General features: G+C 43.8%; 2 protein-coding genes across 2 annotated transcripts in view; one reads left to right on the forward strand and one right to left on the reverse strand.

The window, feature by feature from the left end:
• Nucleotides 1–12149, forward strand: part of DCAF1 (DDB1 and CUL4 associated factor 1) — a 60341-nt gene extending 48192 nt beyond the window's left edge. Inside the window, exons 23-24 of the mRNA XM_060765808.2 lie at nucleotides 2974–3226; nucleotides 11226–12149. Of these exons, the coding sequence (XP_060621791.2) occupies nucleotides 2974–3226; nucleotides 11226–11284 (312 nt within the window). The 3' untranslated portion in view covers nucleotides 11285–12149. The remainder of the gene's footprint in view (nucleotides 1–2973; nucleotides 3227–11225) is intronic.
• Nucleotides 12150–14574: 2425 nt separating this feature from the next.
• RBM15B (RNA binding motif protein 15B) lies at nucleotides 14575–18065 on the reverse strand. The gene has a single exon (XM_060765809.2). It carries the CDS (start codon nucleotides 17693–17695, stop codon nucleotides 14849–14851), a length of 2847 nt encoding a protein of 948 aa, XP_060621792.2. The 5' UTR covers nucleotides 17696–18065; the 3' UTR covers nucleotides 14575–14848.
• Nucleotides 18066–19543: the final 1478 nt, after the last annotated feature.

Genomic DNA, 19543 nt, shown 5'->3' on the forward strand with positions numbered 1-19543 from the left:
TAAGTATTTGCAAATGCAGAGTCATACAGGTGTAGTTAGTGCGGTCTGCAGGGGACTTAGCTGCAGGTCATATCCAGTGGTTTTGCATGATATGGGAAATGACAGTAAAAATGAACGGATGTATCCTGAAAGCAGAGAATGCTGTGCATGAGTCATTTGAAAGAGATAAATGAGACTTGATATCAAAGAGCCCAGGCACACCCAGCACTGGTAGAATAGGGCTCAGATTGTGTCCCATTATATGTGACAGAACAAAACTACGTTTATACAGATCCAGCCAATTTAGGTTATTATTCAGGTCGGGATAAACGGTTCCATATATGCCAGTGAAATCCAGTTCGGCAGTCTTTCATTCTCTCCAGAGCATAGTGCCCTTGATGTCAACAATAGAATGCCCAAGGATATATAAAAGTGCAGTGTCCCTCTGAACAAATTAACTAAAGTAAACTAAATGAGCAAGTAAATAAAACATAATTGCTTGATCTTCAGGATTTGCTGCTTCTCTAGCATCATGACCTTCAAATGCTGACTTCATATTCTGAGAGTGAGATCATAGACAGTTCATAGGCCCCCCTGTCATTGTTTGCCTTCCAGGATTCATATTTGCTGCTGTGGTAGAACACCCGAGTGCTTGCACTGTTTTACTTAGTGTTAGACTCATTGTGTACAGTCAGTACAGTCCATCAACTCCAGAGCTTCTACACATGTTTATAGTTCTCTGGAATTCTCTCTAGATGAAGAATTAGCCGTTCTTGTGGGTTAGGACTGCATTAATCCCAAAAGAAACCTTGGAAGGCAGGACCTCCTGCAATGAAAGCCCCTTTCCCCCTCCAATGTTCCAAAACACCCTCAGGGTTGTGGGAGCTAAACTTGCAATGTATCTTTTTTATTCTCCCATGCCATTTTAGGTTTAAGAGAGAGTTTTTCTACTATTGGAAGTGCCCACTTCCCATTAGAAAAAAAAAACAAAACTCCCAGGCCATGAAAAGCTTGAGGGGCCCCAAGTTGGGGAAAATCCCTCCTATTTTCAGCTGGAGAGTATTTGGGGATGTTTTCAACTTTCAAAATTTAGCATCTACAAAAAACAGCACAGGAGGCAGCATGTGATCTACTAGTTGCATTTCACCATCATTACCCTAAATGTGCCTATTTAGATATCTATAGGAAAGTCCTCACATTACTTGGGATTGGCCTCAATAATGGCTTGAGATCCATTGATAGCAAGTCCATCTTATTATATCACCTTTATTCTTGAAACAACTTTTTGTACTATATTAGTCAATCTCCATTAAGCAACAGAGAACTAAAAAAAAATCATTTTTTCCAGTAAATTAAAATGCTTTGTCTTCATGGTGTTCTCTCTAATGTGATGTGTCTTTAAGTGAAAAATGAACAATCTGGAGAATGAATACTTAGTTTGAAAAAGGTTTTTGTGCAATTTAGCAAACAATTGCAGTTGGGCCACAACCTTCTGTAAATGTATTGACTGTTGAAGTGCAGTTAGGTGGTATTAAGTTTTATTCATCCGCTCTTGGTCAAAACTCTATGTTGTAGGTGTTGTTAAACAGTTTAGTGTCAGAACTTTTTCATTTTGTGCCTTGTGAAAGCAAAAATGCAGGAATACAGCTGTATTAGGAGACATAAATTTCTCATTTAAATTTGCTTTTCTTTGCAAATGCAATCCTTGATTCTTGTGTTGCTTAAAACTTGGGTATTACTCAGTCTGGGGCACTTGATTCAAGCTTGTTTCTCTGTTAAGTTTATGAAAAACCTGATCCAATTAATCTTCCACAGAGCGTGCCTAGAAAGTTCTTGTCCAGACCAGGAAGTGTGCTTCCATAATTTGTTAAATATGTACTGTATGGAAAGCATGTGTGATTTGGATACATGCTTTAAATAAACTTGAAAGGACTAACAGAATATCATGATTTGGAGCAAATCATTTTACATTCCTGAATTGTACTTAGGGTATGGCTTATGTTTGAAGAACTTAATTAAGATCAAGTCAGATGTATTTGTGAGTCTGTATGCAGGCTTTGAGAAGGTATAGTGGAATGATTCCTTTACAGATTACTCTAGTCACTCTGAGCTCCCTCCCCCGGTGACTATCTTGATGACACATAGCACTGAATAGTGTCCATATAGGAACCTTCATGTTCTTAGCAGCTTGTCTTATCAAGGAGTGAAGTTTCCTTCTACGTCCATGTACTTGTTTCTTCTCTGTAGCAACTGTCCATTGGAATTAATAAAAGGGAGATTTTAGAACATTTTGTCGTGCTTTTGAGAGTATGTTAAATTTTCTTATCAAAACAGGAATAAGTCATACAACTTCATAAAACTCAAGCTTTTGTCACAAATATCCCTGTACCTGTGGTCTCTACTTTATTGGGACAACATGAATGTTCCCTTAAATCAGTTGAAGCTCCTCATTGTCTTTATTGAACATCGCATTCTGTGTTGCATTTCTCTGCCTTTCAAATAAGTCTTTTGAAATATTGACCTGACTAGTTCAAGGCAAGCAGGATGGTAGTAAAAGAAATCCATGGACTAGTTGATAAAATTAAGATTATGTGTTGGTTTGGATTTTTATTTAAAGCTAATCATTCATACTTTTATAAATTACAGTTGAACTGATTCCTGTTAAAATCAATGAAACTTACATTGTAACTAACTTGTTCCATTGACTTAGTCTCACTAAGTTTAGGAGTACACTGCCATTTGGATTCTTCCCGATCTGTTTTAAATGTACAGTGTTGGCCTTCTGTTGTTTTACCTCTGCAGTAAAGAGCTTGTCTCCAGAACAATCTGTCCGTTGCATTTGATGAGAACCTGGGAGGAGACATTGTAAGCTTTGGACATGTTTTGGTGGAAAGTTTGAATGCCTGGCAGTATGCTTGTCACTGTAATGTTGCCTGTTGGTTCATCCACCACCTGCTAGGTCTCACGGTTTTCTTTTTTGTAATATTTCTCCAGGAGGAGGAGGAACAGGAAGAAGATGATGATGAGGATGAAGATGATACAGATGACCTGGATGAGCTGGATACTGACCAGCTGTTGGAAGCTGATATGGAGGAAGAGGAAAACAACGAAAATGCAGGAGAGGATGGAGAAAATGACTTCTCACCTTCTGATGATGAGGAACTGGCGAACCTGCTGGAAGAGGGAGATGAAGGGGAGGATGAAGATTCTGACGCAGATGAGGAAGTTGAGCTGATTCTTGGTGACAGTAAGTATGGCTCCCAGAAAATAGCTTGTGGAGTAATCTAGACAGATTGTATAAAGAGTAAGACACCCATCCATTTCACAAAAGTGCTCTAAGCATTTTCCTAGATTCCAGTTGTGCCAGCTTCTCTTCTTTCTCTTGGCCTTTCAGCAGTCTCAGAATAAAGGGAAAAGATTTCCCATCATGTGGTTCTGATGCCAAACATTTGCCCAGAGTTTCCAGACCAAACTAATATGACTTATTATAACCTTACAGTTTTATCTCGCAAGACACAAGGTTTTAAGATTTTTTAAAATAGAGAGTTCTTAAAGTTTTGTTGATCCATAAGGTTAATAGTGGTCACAAAAGCATTGCACAGTGAAGTGAGAAAATCTGTTTCCTGTAGGCCTCAAAATTTAGCCATCTCGTTTAGGGCGACTCCACATCTTCATATGACAGACTCAGTTATTATATTAACACAGTTGTTATATAGTATAAAATATTTGCAACATGGACGTTATCTTTAAAAGCAATTGACTGCTGAGTGCTATTGGTCACAACAGGTGGAGGGACCTATAGCACTCAGCATGATGGAGTCTGTCCTCTTTAAGCTCTGTATCTGTGTGAATAACAGTGAGACATATTTCTGGCTAAACATGACATGGGCTCAAACTACAGCCATCTTCAAGGAGAAGAGATCCCCCCCCCCCCTTTTGCTTTTCAGGAGTTTATTATATCGAGCAGCCAAATTGTGGATGTGCAAACTTACTCATTTCAGATGCTCACAAGAGTTTGATGCTGCCTCAAACAGTGTATATAGCTTTGCTACTTGATCTTGCTTCATTTGGGAATCCAGCATTGCTACAGATGTGAAGTGCTTGAGACCTCTGGATTTTCCAGTAGCTCCATCTGAGTGATTCTATTTGTTGCATTCTCTTTCTGAAAGCCCTATTTTGTACAATCTTCTTTATTTATATCCCTTATATCCAGCTTTTTCTCCAAGACTGGGAATCAAGCTAGCTTCTGGGTGAATATATATACGGTACTTGCTTATTGCATTAGGGTACTCGGTGCCATATCTCATTGTGTAATTGTATTTCTTTTTTATGATCTCTATGAATCAATAATTGGGTAATCTGTGCAAGGGCAGAGCACTGTTCGGAATTTTCTAAAATCACTAAGCAAAAAAAGTTTTGGCAGTAACACCTCCCATCATCTTAAGACTATAAAAGGTCCAGTTGCCGAAAAAGTTCATTAGTTCTTTGGACTTTGCCTGTTCTTCTACAATTCGTACTGCTTTATTCTCTGACGAGAACTTTCTCTATTTGAACTCTGCATTGTGACAGCTTCCGCTTTCGACTCAGTTTGCTCCATGAGTACGGTGCTTATGGCCTAGTCCAGTGTGACCTCCACGACTCACTTCAAGAGGTGTGAGCAATGTTCGGGTAAATTCCTCGACATAAACGGGCATTCTAAGTGTCTTCTTTGCTTAGGCACAGGACATTCCATCCACTCATGCATTCATTGCCAGGCCTTTTAAGGTTTTGATATGCTTTAATGATTGTGTGAGGTGAGCTGGAGGTGAACGACGAATCCAATGCTCTAAAGATCAACACACCATAGGAACTTGGAATGTAAGATCTATGAGCCAGGGAAAACTGGATGTTGTTATTGGTGAGATGTCAAGACTAAAGATAGAAATTCTGGGGGTCAGCAAACTGAAATGGACCAGAATGGGCCCCTTCACATCAGATGGCCACCAGATCTACTACTGCGGACAAGAGGAACACCGAAGAAATGGAGTAGCCTTCATAATTAATAAGAAAGTTGCTAAAACTGTGCTTGGATACAACCCAAAAAATGACAGAATGATCTCAATTCGAGTGCAAGGAAAGCCTTTCAACATTACAGTGATCCAAATATATGCCCCAACCACAGCTGCTGAAGAAGCGGAAGTAGATCAGTTCTGTGAGGATCTGCAGGACCTACTGGATAATACACCAAAAACAGGCATTATTTTTGTTCCAGGAGACTGGAATGCCAAGGTGGGAAGTCAAATGACAACTGGGATCACAGGCAAGCATGGTCTGGGAGAACAAAATGAAGTGGGATGTAGGCTGATAGAATTTCTTCCAACAACCTAAAAGATGGCTCTATGCATGGACTTACCAGATGGTCAACACTGAAATCAGATTGATTACATCCTTTGCAGCCAAAGGTGGCGGACATCCATCCAGTCGGTGAAAACAAGACCTGGGGCTGACTGTAGTTCAGATCACGAACTTCTTATTGATCAATTTAGAATAAAACTAAAGAGATCAGGGAAAATACACAGACCAGTTAGATATGATCTCACTAACATTCCTAGCGAATACGCAGTGGAAGTGTAGACTAGATTTAGTAAATAGAGTCCCAGAAGAACTATGGACAGAAGTCTGCGACATTGTTCAGGAGGCGGCAACAAAGTACGTCCTAAAGAAAAAGAAAACCAAGAAGGCAAAATGGTTGTCTGCTGAGACACTGGAAGTAGCCCAAGAAAGGAGGAAAGCAAAAGGAAACAGTGATAAGGGGAGATATGCCCAGTTAAATGCGCAATTCCAGAGGTTAGCCAGAAGAGTTAAGGAACTATTTTTAAACAAGCAATGCATGGAAGTGGAAGAACACAACAGAATAGGAAGGACAAGAGACCTCTTCCAAAAAATTAGAAATATTGGAGGTAAATTTCAGGCAAAAATTGGCATGATAAGAAACAAAGATGGCAGGGACCTAACAAAAGCTGAAGAGATCAAGAGAAGGTGGCGAGACTATACAGAAGATCTATATAGGAAGGATAATAATATCAAGGATAGTTTTGACGGTGTGTTGAATGAATTAGAACCAGACATCCTGAGGAGTGAGGTTGAATGGGCCTTAAGAAGCATTGCTAAAAACAAGGCAGCAGGAGACAACGGGATCCCAGCTGAACTGTTTAAAATCTTGGAAGATGATGTTGTCAAGGTAATGCACACCATATGCCAGCAAATATGGAAAATGCAAGAATGGCCATCAGACTGGAAAAAATCAACTTATATCCCCATACCAAAAATGGGAAATGCTAAAGACTGTTCAAACTTTTGTACAGTGGCCCTTATTTCTCATGCCAATAAGGTAATGCTCAAGATCCTGCAAGGAAGACTCCAGCGAGAGATGCCAGATGTACAAGCTGGGTTTAGAAAAGGCAGAGAAATGAGAGACCAAATTGCCAATATCCCCTGGATAATGGAGAAAGGCAGGGGGTTTCAGAAAAACATCTATTTCTGTTTCATTAACTCTTCTAAAGCCTTTGACTGTGTGGATCATAATAAATTGTGGCAAGTTCTTGCTATGGGCATACCAAATCACCTTGTCTCTCTCCTGAAATGAAATTAAGGAAATGAACCAACTACAAATTAATACACAAAGGCATGATATGAACTACATACTACTCTCAGATCAGATAGATGTATGAACATCAGACTTTGGGGTGTCTTGGAGATGAATAGAGAATCACACAGAGCTTGGAGAGATGCAATCATCAATTGGATTCAAGAAATAACAAAAGAAACCTGGCAACAATCTTAATTTGATAGAATTAATCGAACTAGCTTCAAAAGATGAATTCTTATTATTTTTTCCAATAATAAACTCTACATTTTTGTTATTAATGTTTCTTTGATTTTATTCTAACTGGGATAACAAAAGTTATATTTCTTGTTTTTCTTCCATTGCCCCACTGTTTTTCTCCATTTATCTAGCTTTTTCACTCTTGTTAGGTGTCATATTATCTTCCCTCTCTGTCATGTCTGAATCTGTGGTTAAATTTAGTTATCCCAATAATTTCATTCTTTGATCTAATGTTGTTATGTTGTAGTTCTTTCTGGGTTTTCGGAATGTCAAGTAAATAGGGAAACCCCAATTGTGTTGTATTCCATTTCTGCGAAGGATTGTGGTATATGGTTGGACCGATATTCTCTAATTAACAAATTTACTGAATGTATTGAATTGTTATCCTGATTGCAAGTTTCTTATATGAATTTATGGGCATGTTTTTGTGATGCTCATTGAGCACTTTATGTGCAGTCACATGTCTGGAAAATGTTGGATGACACTTTTCAAAAGTTTATTTTGTTTAATTCTGCAAAAATATATTCATGCAGACTTCATTGATATTACATTGGAATCAAACTTGATGGTTGTACATGTGTTGTGTGGTACATTCTAAATTCCTTTGGTGGACTTACTTACATAAGTCTTCTTGTTATGGGTGCAAAATTCATAGTGAATAACTTTTTTGACATGGTACCAAAGGCAATGGTCTGTTGTGTCATGACTTCTGCCTACAATAACTTTTGCTTGCTAGTCACCCAATTGTGTGATTCACAGAGACTACAAAGAAAAAAAAACCAGGTTACTTACTTATAACTGTTTTTCTTCGAGTGGTCGTCTGTGAATTCATACAGACACACCCATCCTCCCTACACAAGGGTCATGCCACCTCAGATCTCAATATGGGCTGCAACGGTGGCCTAGGAACTGAGGAGTTTTGGTGGCAACAGGCATTATATAGTTACAGGATGATGGGATGGGTTCTACCAAAACTTTTCTGCGAAGTGATTCTAGAAGGTTATGACCAGTGCTCTACGCCTGCTCAATTACCCAATTATGTGGCTTCACAGATGACCACTCGAAGAAATACAGTTAGAGGTAAGCAACCTGTCCTTTCAAAGAAATTCAGGACTTGTACAATAATCTGTTATGTCTTGCAGGTCAGTGACAGTCTGCCTTTATAGGAGGGTCATCCATTCTTCCACTTTGGGATAGTTTCTATGAAGAAAAAAAAACCCAACTAAATTGTTCCTAATGAATTCAATTTACAATTGTCTCTCTTTTTTGCTCTCCACCATTTTTTTTTATCCAGCTATAATTGAATAAGTTGCAGAAGTCCCTCTCAACATGTGTGAGTTTGGTTGGGGTACTGGTTTGACTATGACTCTGGAGACCAGGCCCCAAATCCCCTTTCAACCCTGTAAATGCACTGGGTGGCCATGGACAAGTCACTCACTCTCAACCTTTTGTAAAAAGAAAGAGACAAGTGAATCCAATAAGCATTCAGATAGTGGAAGGGCAGCACAATTAAACCCACATGATACACAGATGAGTCTCCCATCTTCTCAGAGTAGTATAAAGCCAACTGAAGGAAGAGAGATATCAATCTCAAAAAAAAAACCCATATTAAACCCTGTAAAGGATACATATATTGCCATGTTAAAATTTCTGTTATGAGGTACATTGCTCTATACTTGATCTCTTATTTGAAGTTGCTGTGTAATATTAATGTGCATGTAGTTTTACTAGTAACTTCAAGTGTGCTATGATGCTTGCAGAAAATACCCTTCATCTCACCTTCATTGAGCTTCAAGTCCTGGCCATATTGTGTCCCATATTGTGTCCTTCTTTGGAAGCTTTTAAACAGAGGCTGGGTGCTTTGAATGCCATTTCCCTGCTTCTTGGCAAGGGGTTGGACTGGATGACCCATGAGGTCTCTTCCAACTCTATGATTCTATGGAATGAATAATGTATTGTTCTCTCTGTTCTCTGCACTTCATTACCAGATTTCCGGGTTAGTAGTTTTCAAAAACTTTTTTTTGTCATGTTCTCCCTTATGTGAGCCTAACTTAATCTGAGAGCCCTAGGCAAATCTCCAGTGCGCATGCTCTGCTGTGTTCTTTCAGCTGGCGTTCTGATAGTAATTTGGGACCTTTTTTTCAACAGGCATCTCTTGCGAAAATGTCAGTAAGGACTCAGGAAAAGAAGGGCTCTTTATTAGTATTATTATTTATTTCATTTATATGCTACCTTTCTCTTGAAGTTGGGGCATAAATGGCTCACAAAAGAATAAATTTAAACAATACAAATTTAAAGACATTTAAAAGTTATCACATTAAAACAGTCTAAAATCATTTTTATGATAAGCTTTCCTGTGATCAATTACTCATTAAAAGCCTGCTTAAATGGGATTTTGCCTGCCTTTGAAAGAAAAACAAGGAGGGGGCCAACCTAGCCTCTCAAAGAAGGGACTTCTGTAGGGAGGGAGCAGCCACTGCGAAGGCTCTCTGAGGAGTCCTCACCATGTGAGCCTGTGATGATAGTGGGACTGAGAGAAACCCCTCCCATGGAGACATTAAGGCTCTTTGGAGAGTTCCACTCTGCTTGTTAATGTTTTTATTTCTGCACATTTCTTCTCAGAATTACATTGCTGAATAAAAGTCATTGGGAACGGACCCATACATTCTGTGGAAGCAGAGCCTAAATACCAACAACTATTTCATTACCTTTCTCTTGTGTTTTCTTTTTGTGTGACAGCAATCAGTTTCACAAGTGATGTTTTGAATGCTACACGGCCATAGATTTCATACACAATGCGGTTGTAGTTATCTGCCTGGATTTTCTATATCTAGATAGCAGGTTTTGACATGGCTGTTTTAGTGACAAAGTAGGTGCAGGCAGCTGCTCAAGAACAAAGATATTGGACAAAATCGGCTTTCTAAGTGAGTCTATCTTGTTGCCTATACTGCTTGTTCTGAAATGATAGGATATAACTACAAGACTATTTTCGAGTACTTGGTGTTAAGTGCAGTAAGTCTGCTGTCCTTGGTAGTTATCTCTTGTAGGTGTTAATCAGACAAAATCAAGTACATTTAAATTCCATGCCAGCATAAAGTTGTTTTCCTTGATCCTCTAAGGTAGTGTATACGTGACAAATCACAAACACCATTCTTCTGTATCCTCTCATATTTCAATAGTAACCTTTTGGAGTTGGCCAGAATCCATTTGCCTAAGCAACTTAAACAATTCTTATGCATGTGTAAGAATCAACATTTTATAGTAACTGTCCCCCTCGAATGGAGTATAGCTCTGTGCTCAAAACATAAACAACAATCAAACTTTCTCTGCATTCCCTATTTGCAGGGGCAGGCTCTGTTACAGCACAACCTTGAAATGGGGAAATAATAAAGTTACTTTTTTCCTCTCCACACACATGGCATCATCAAACCAGTTATTATTGGAACAAAGATGGTAGTGAAAGTTGTCAACCCCATATTGTCTAGTATGAGAAATGGCACCATCTATGAGGAAGAGTTAATGTCTCTGATGTGTCCTGCTTTTCAGGTTATTCAAACAATTACAGATTTCTGGGTTGTTGTAGGTTTTTTCAGGCTATATGGCCATGTTCTAGAGGCATTCTCTCCTGACGTTTCGCCTGCATCTATGGCAAGCATCCTCAGAGGTAGTGAAGCTCAATGAACCTCACTACCTCTGAGGATGCTTGCCATAGATGCAGGCAAAACGCCGGAGAGAATGCCTCTAGAACAGGGGTCAGGAACCTTCGGCCCTCCAGGTATGGTGGACTTCAACTCCCACAATTCCTTGAGGCTCGGTAAGCCTTTGGGGCGAATGCCGAGCCTCAAGGAATTGTGGGAGTTGAAGTCCACCACACCTGGAGGGCCGAAGGTTCCCCATGCCTGCTCTAGAACATGGCCATGTAGCCCGAAAAAACCTACAACAACCCAGTGATTCTGTCCATGAAAGCCTTCGACAATACATTACAGATTTCACTTCAGAAGTATTACCAGCCTTTTGTTTGTTCAGCTTTATTAGGGTATCAAGTAACACAGGGAGCACCGTTTGATCTTTTTACAGGTTTTGAGATTTCATCTTGTCTCCTTTTTGAATACAATAACTAATCAAGAGTATAGTCTTGTGTCTTTGATGTCTCTTTGGGCCTGTGAATGTGGATAGAAGACAAGTCCCACCTGTCCAATTTTTGCCTGGTTGGTCTTTGCTCAGAGTTCCTAGGTGACCATATTGCTGCTGAAAGTGGTTCTGGCTCTTGGCAGTTACTGTTGGGGTGATGGCACTTGGTTTGGAACAGATTGCCCTATCTGACACCTTTTTGATATGGACGTTTTGCAGTGTTCAGATAACCAATTTGTCCCCTTTCTAGCTGACAGCTCCGATAATTTGGATTTGGAAGATGACATAATCTTATCTCTGAATGAATGAGGAGCAACCATCCCACAGGATGTTGGTGGCGGGAAGGCGCCCGTCTCAGAAGCCAGGAGACCAAATCAGGAGGCGATACTGTGCACCCTCTCAGATTGTAATTCTTGGAAGAACATCTAAAGATCTCCAGCCCTCCCGGTCTAGCAGAAGACAGACAGACTGCTGGCATGGCCAGAGCCTTCCTACAAAGAGACTGGAGGGGTTTAAAGGCCTTTCTTTCTTTTCTTTTCTGGTTTTTAGGCTGAGACAAGACTCCTCTTCACAGAGATGTCTGAAGATATTTCAATATATTTTCTTTGTATAAAGTTCTTTCCTAAAGAACAGAAATAGTTTTATATGAAACAAAAAAGGATAAAAAACAGGCAAATGTTATAAAGAGGGTATGGATATGTACCCTTCTATTTAGTCGCCATGATAAATTTTGGGGAAAGGAAAAAAGTTTAACAATAACAAAAGGGCATTTTTATTGACAAGTGAAGGGGAGGCAGTGAATCATGGATTGTAAAACTGTGGATGAGTGATTTTTATTTGGAATATAATTTTGTAATAGAGGTGTTGCTACCTGCTGTGAAATGTTCATTTTTCGTCAGATGCCTTTTTATCAAAAGCCCCACAAGTCTTCCTGCTATAGTTGCCATGCGGGAGGCTGGAGGTCCTGTTCACAACCTGCTGTTGCTGGAAAAGAAGGACTCATTTATAAGTTCCCCTTCATTTCATCCCAGCCTTTTTTGTGATTAAAAAAATCAATCTCATCCCTTTTTTTTCTGCCCTGTGTGTGAAAACTGCAAATCGAAGGCCTTTTTCTTTTAATGTAAATTGTATTTATTAAAAAAATAAAATAAAATTCTACTCCAGTCTGTTCATAGCCTTGAGGTGCTGTAGCATAATTTGTTGCCTTTGCTTAAGGCTGTCTTTTCTGCCAAGAGATACAACTTGTTCATTTGGGAGTTGCAACTACATTCATCTGAATGTGACAGGAGAAAATGGGAGGGAGGAGGGGGTCACTCCTTAATTTTTGTGTGAACTAACAATTCAAGAATTGGGAAAGTCTTTCCTTCAACTCCCCTTAGAAAATGACTAAAATATATGCACAACGACTATGCAGACATTATAGCTATGTAAACTTAGATGTCCATAATTAATTAATTTCTCCATCTGTCTTCCCATCTTCTTTAACTCATATTTCTGCTTAAATATATTTCTGCTCCATTTCAGTTGGTAAGTGCTTTACAAAATCAGAAAGAATCATTACTATTTTGCTTGCATTCAAGACTTGTAGTGAAATTTGTTGGTGAAAACATTTTGTTTATCCCAGGATCGTCCTGCATCAAAACCTGTCCTTTTCCTATTTCAGTTTTTAAAATAAATGAAACAAATCCAATTGTGTATTTATAAATTACCTGCCCTAACAGCGTTGGTAAAGAATTATTGAAATCTAGCCAAAACCAGGCTTTTCTTGTAGTTGTTCTTGGTATTTCTTCCAAGTGCAAACCTTTTCACAAAATGGATTTAAAGCTATTCAGAAGCAAGCAAAATCTGTTCCTTTATAAATTGCTAGAGGCATTCAGAAATATCTTCCGAATCCTTTTGTGTGGCTTTTTGTTAGTTTAACCTGTGACTGATCCTCCCTAATATGCCAGCACATTGAATGAAAATCTAATAGGATGAGATTTGATAGAATCTTCTATGAAGTACATTCTTATCCCCCTTAGAAATTTATATTTTGAGAAGCCCCCATTATTGCAATTTTTAACCAATTGTGAATCAGAATGTAGACGAAAATGAAGTGTGACAGCTTTTACTAAAATCTGGCAAGTTAATCTGTCTATCATTTAAATTCTAAACTAGTTGTTGTGAGAGACCTAAGCCTTTCAGAATAGAAATTCCAGCCTTAACTTTGTTTAGGATGTGGACAAACAATGCAAGAGGTTTTTCAGCAAACTGTTTTGAACATGGCTTTTTTCAGAAATTGTACTTTGCAGGTGAGTTAAAGTCTGAATGTCCGCCACCCTAACTTCACTGCACAAGAACAGAATTTAGTTCCTTAAAACAAATGGAGCAGTGATGGTAATTATCTCGGGAGCCAGACTGGGGCTTTTCAGGCTTGATAGCATCCTGTATAGTTCATGTCACTGCTGCAGGGGCTGCTAACATGTAAACAAATAGATTTTTCTACTATCCAACCTACACATTCTTTGCAAAATGTTGCAAACTCCTTGAAAAGCAAGCTTAGAAAGAGAATTATGCAAGCTAAGTGAATATGCATACATCTATTTATTAGTTGCATAACTTAGACACAAGTGGAGTTATTCTAGTGTAAAATGTGGGATGATTTTACCACAGGATACACACGCTCCACCTAATATTTTACAATCCACACTTCATTCTTTTTTTTTACCTGAGGGCCACTTCACAAAACAATAGCCTACATACATAGCCATGTCTGACAGAAGTATATTCTGCTGGTAAGCACTTGCATGAATCCCCTGCTAGCTGTGATTCCCAGTATGTGGTAAATTAGATAATGTGCTTTTATTGCACTTGATATTATGCATATTTTTGTACTGAGGTGGCTATGTCATCACGTTATATCCAGCAAGAATCCCAGAACAGTGAGCATGTGAACATCACGTGTAAGACAGCCACTTTCTGCCCCAGAATGATTTTGTCTGTCTAAACCCACTGTGTATTACAAGAAGGGGAAACTGCATTATTATCTATAGTATAATACACACACTATAAACAATATTTTCCTCTTTATTTTTGTGATGAAGGAACTGAACAACATAATCATTTAGGTGTTGTTATCAGGTCCTACTCAAGTGCCTGGTTATTTGTCTTCCTGAGAAGCCCATCGCTATTAACAGGAAATCTTAAGAACGGCTTTGAATTTGCAATATAATCCATCCAACAGGAAACACAGGAAGAGGAGGGGAAAACCTAAGGTGCCTTGCATCTTAATGCATTAAGAGGTGCTAGGGATTGGACTAAACATTTACGCTTTACAGGGCTGTTCTTTGGTTAAGACCACCTTAAATGTTCTCACCCACCACAAAAAGGCTGGTCTAATCGAGGCTACATCACCTCATTAAAAAAAGTAACCTGGTATTAACTACTGAGGAAAGAAGCAACCAGGCTTCAACTTTCAGAGAAGAAAAAAAAAAGCTGGCATGATGTTGAATAGTTGAAAGGAAGGGTCTTACAAACTGTAGGGGCAGTAGCTACTAGCTGCATCTACTGGAGCTCAGAGCCGGCCTGGCAGACTACAGAAACCAGGACACTGCACAAAGTTAAAAATCCATCAGTGAACAAGGCTTTACTGACAACTTTCCATACATTAAAAAAAATAAGAACACAGCAGACAGTGTCACATATTAAAAACAAATGGGATTCATTAAGTGGATATTAAAATTAATTCAAAGCTAATAAAACTGTAGATTTCTGTTGGGAGGACTTTTGGGGCCTCACTCAAAATAATTGGCCTTCAAAGGAACCAGGCTGTGTGAGATAAAGAAACATGGAATCAGAGAAAGGAGAAAGAAAGGAGATAAAAGAGAGTAAATACTAGGCAGTGTCTTTGACTATCACTATCACCATATGTTCTTCTTCTAACTTTCCCAATGTTCTTAGTGCGGACTGGAGGTACTGCTGGGAGAATTCGCAAGGAGGGAAAGCGTAAAGCATGCCTGTGCTGTCTTTGCCCTTGGCCCCTCCCACAGGAAGGCTGATAACCCCAGCAGCCTGTTTCTGTTTCAAGTAAGAGACCAGATTCCTGAGAAGCCGCCTTTGCAAGCTGGGCTCCACGGCAGGGAAGGTCCCTTCAGCACTTGCTCCTGGAGTAGCTTGGGTGGCCAGCAGCACAGCGTAGCCATTGGGGCTTCCTTGCTTGATGCGTCGAGTTACTTCATCGAGTTTGGGCTGATCAAGCCGAAGTCTCTGAGCAATCTTGAGCTGGGTCAGCTTTCCCCCAGACAAGTGGTCTTTCAGGAGCCCATTAATGACCCCCAAGTCCCCTTCAAGGATGTGCATAGATGTAGGGAAACAGCTATTCTTCAGGACAAGTAGCCCATGCCAGGCAAGCTGCAGAGTGTGGGCATAATCTGACAAGCTTTTTAGTTTCTTGGTTTCCAATTTGGACTCTTCGTGAGTCTTTGATTCAGACTCACCAGTTCGATGATTGCGTTCATTGTCCCTTTTCTTAGGCTGAGGATCAGACATTTCGCGATGAGGCTTCTCCTCTGCTGTGTGTCGGTTGTTCTGGAGGGAGTTATTCTGCTCTTTCTCTGTTGTGGCCTCAGTTGCGTGGTTCTCCTTCCGCACCCGATCTGGACTGCGGTCAACAGCTGTCCCTCCAGGCTTTGTCCTGCTTCGGTCCTCATAAGGCGAGTGAGTGGCTCTCCCACGTTCGCTGGAAAGGCTGCGCCGTTTGCGCCTTTCCTCCCAAGGCTTAAGCATGCTGCGGTCGCCATCATTGCCCCAACGTTCTCCGCTCCGGCTCCGTGCTGACCGGCTGTAGGCCTCCAAATTATTTCTACGCTCTGCATTTTTGACAGGACTAGCCCAATCTGCCTCCAGAAAGCTCCTTTCTCTGTCAGAGTAGAGAAGATGAGGAGGAGTCCTGTCCCTCACCCTTAAGTCTTGCTCTAGGCTTCTGTGTCTGCTATAGGCCTCAGGGAGCAACTCATAGTGCACTGGCAGCGGGGCGGGCGGGTACGGCTGAGGGTAGCGCGCCTCCTCGGCTTTGGCAAAGTCCACTCGCAGTCTCCGGTCAGGCCCGCCCAACGGGAAGCCCCTCATCTGCGCACAGGCCGCCTGGGCAGCGTCCAAACTTTCGTACTGAATGTAAGCAAAACTGTCCCCCTTCACGTAGTCAATCGTCCTAATGCTCCCAAAGCGGTCAAACTCCCTTGCCAAGGCAGCCAGGGAAGTACTCGGACCGAGGCCGCCCACCCAGAGCCTGGTGGTGGGGTTGGCTTTGCCGTAGCCGATCTTGATGGGGTTCCTGCCGACCACTCGGCCAGACATGGCCACCTTGGCCCGGTGTGCCATGTCCAGGTTCTGGAACTTGAGGAAAGCATAGGCGCCCCCTTGGCCCCGGGCTGGGCGCTTGATGACCACTTCCTCGATGATGCCATACTTCTCGAAGGCCCGCCTCAGCTCCGCCTCGGAAACACTGTGGTCCAGGTTACCGATGAAGAGGTTCCGAGTGGCCCTCTGGTCATCTTCTGGCATCAGCTCCTCCTCGGCTGCAGCCACAGCTGCTGCGGGGTATCCATAGGGCCGGCCCCGCTCGTCGTACAGGCCGTAGTAGTCCAGCACCCGCTCTCGCTCCCGTGACAGGCCTAGGGCCACGGCCTCTAGGGCAAAAGCGGCAGCAGCAGCGGCCTGTGCATGGCGCGGGGGGCGGGGCTCCCGGAGGAGGGGCCCGGCCACAGGAGAGAGCGAGCGCTGCTTGTAGGGGAAGACCCCCCCGTGGAGCGGGGGCAGGAAGGCCAGGGGCTCTGGAGAGGGGGTGGGCGGTGGGGTGCGGCTCCTCCTCCCGCCGCCCCGCAGGTATACAGGCTCCACCTTGAGGGGCCGGTCAAAAAGCAGGAGCTGGCGGGCGCGTGCGTGCCGCCGGGCATCCCTGGCATCGGACGGGTGCCGGAAGTTGACGTAGGCCACGCGCCCCAGTTCTGGGGTGTGGGAGAGCTTGACGCTGATGTCGCTGGCCCCGCCGCTGGCAAAGCGCTGGAACTGGCGGAAGAGGCCCTCCTCCAGGAGCTGGTCGGGCAGGGCGGGGCTCAGGCCGCTGACCAGCAGGGTCTTGTACTCGCTGCTGGCCCCCGGGGGCTCCACCGCCAGGCCCGCCAGGCCCGCCGCCGAGAGGCCCAGGCCCGGGGCCAGGAGCAGCGAGGGCGCCGCAACCGGGGGCGGAGCCGGGACACCCAGCAGCAGGGAGGGCGCCACCACCGGGGCCGCGGGCAGCGCTTTGGCCTTGGGCAGCAGCCGCGAGGAGGAGGCCAGCGAGGGCAGGGAGGCCGAGGAGGAAGGGGAGGGGTTGGCGGCTTGGCTGCTGCTGCTCCTGGCGGCGGAGGACGAGGACAAGGAGGAGGCGGCGGCGGCGGCGCGGTGGTTGGCCTCTCCGCCGGGCCCGGGCCGCTCCTCCCCGCGGTGGCTGCGCGAGCTGGAGCCGGAGCCGCCCGCCGAGGGCTTGTCCCGGCTGCTTCGCGACGAGGAGGACGAGGAGGAGGCGGCCGAGCTGCGATGCGGGCCGCGCCGGCTACTGCTGCTCCCTCCGCCGCCGCCGCCCCCCGCGCTGCCGCTCTCCCGCTCGCGAGGCCTCTTGGCCGAGGAGGAGGAGGAAGAGGAGGCCCCCCGCGTGGAGCCGGACCCGGCCGGGCTGGAATCCCGCTCGCTCGCCCGCTTCATGGCTCCGGGCCCGCGGCTCAAGAGGCGCCTCCGGCACCAGCTGCCATCTTGGACAAAAGGGAGCGAACGAAGGCGGCTCTGCCCAGTTGCCGCGCCGTACGCGCCTCTCGCGTCATCACCCCGCGCCGCCGATGACGAGAGAGGGAGGGAGCGAGCGAGGGGGCGAGGGGAAGGCGGCGGTGGGACGCAAGGGCTTCGGCCACGCCAAGTCCCTCCACGCCTCCCCCCTCCCCTCAGCAGACGGGTGCGGGAGGAGGACAAAAACCCTCTGCCTGCGCGCCCCTGGACTTTCAGGCCAGTCCCAGGTGGGCGGAGGCGCTTCTTTTCCCGCCTCAAAGCTCGCGGACAGGAAGTGGCAGACGGAGGGCGGAAGGGGTCAATTCGGAAGGGAAGGGAGGCGAGGCCCACACCCCAGCCCCGCGCGCCCCTCTCCGGCCTCGCGAGACTTCAGCGCGTCCTCCCGCTCCTTACGTTTGCGATTGGCTGAGGCTTCGGCGAGGATGCCCTCAGAGGCGCCGCAGTTGCCTCCAGAAAGAACGGCAATGGTTTGCGTCCCTTGACGGGTGCCTGGGCCAAAACGAGGAGGGCAAGGAGAGAAGGGACAGCGCGCCTGCCGCCGGCCCACGTTTCCAGCCTGCCGAGGTGCAGGTCGGAGGAAACGCCGCGTTTAGGCCGCATTACAGGCAGTCCCAAACATCCGAACTACCAACGACTCAGTTACGAACGGGATGAGACGACAGGAAGTGAGGGAAGTTCACCCCTGAAGAGAGATCATGGGGGAAAGTGTCTCAACTGACTCTCCCCCTCCAATCCTTGTTTCCACAAGCCAAAATTGACACAATCCTATTATTCCCGGGACAGAAAGTGAGGGAAAATCTTAACAAAACAAACACCACAGGTCTTAACCCTTCCATATGCTATCCAAAGTTTGTGTGTGTGTATGTGTGTGTATATACACACACACACCCTCCCTCTACCCCGGACTGACACAAAAGAACGTGGCTGTTCCTACTGACATACAAATTCGACTTAAGAACAAGCCTGAAGAACCTACGGTTTGTAACTTGGGGACTGCCTGTATTACTCAGCCAGTGTAGAGGCACACATCATTAGGTTTTTAGCCCTAAAGATTTTTAAAAAGACCAAATGACTACAGATCTGGAGGGCTTTGATACCTTTGTTGCATTGTGCAGGAGGTAGAATTTCAGCCAGTGTTGCTCCTCATATAAGCAGGTAGCACTGGCCAAAATGACCTATTCCATCACCAATGCCACAGGAGCGTTCCCAATTTTTCTCCAAATAATGTGTGTAATACTGAGGATAGCTTAGGCCATAATAAATGCAAGAAGAAATAGGGAGCTTGGGAGTGTCACAGTGTCAGCCGAGGTAATGCCCACTGGACAGAAAGGAGGTGGAACATGTTTTAGTCCCATATACAGGGATATTCCCCAATCAGATCCATGTTTAAAAATAGGGACACGTTTCTATTTGTGCAGTAGCTTAATAATCCTAGTCTCTCTTTTGCTAACTTTCACAGAACCTCCTTGATGATTCATAATTTTGACATTTCTGTTATGTTGTTAGAAGAGTCATAAAGCATTTGTTAAAGCAGTCCATACTCAACAGCAATCTTCTGCTTCTCTAAGCCACACTGGAAATGCACATAGAATTACTGCTTCATTTATTCAAAAATGTGCTCAGAACAGCTTTGACTTTGCAAAGGACAACCTGGCTTACAATTAACCCTAAGCTTCTGGATTTACACACATGCAAGATTCCCTTACTTTCCATATACTGGAACAGGTGTGGGCACATGCAAATGAAGCATGTTCCACACCAACTATTAAA

The sequence above is a fragment of the Anolis sagrei genome, chromosome 2 (assembly GCF_037176765.1).
Source record: "Anolis sagrei isolate rAnoSag1 chromosome 2, rAnoSag1.mat, whole genome shotgun sequence".
Taxonomy (NCBI): domain Eukaryota; kingdom Metazoa; phylum Chordata; class Lepidosauria; order Squamata; family Dactyloidae; genus Anolis; species Anolis sagrei.

Excerpts from the sequence above, each read along its gene's own strand:
- RBM15B (XM_060765809.2), bottom strand. The coding sequence starts at position 17,695 with ATGAAGCGGGCGAGCGAGCGGGATTCCAGCCCGGCCGGGTCCGGCTCC.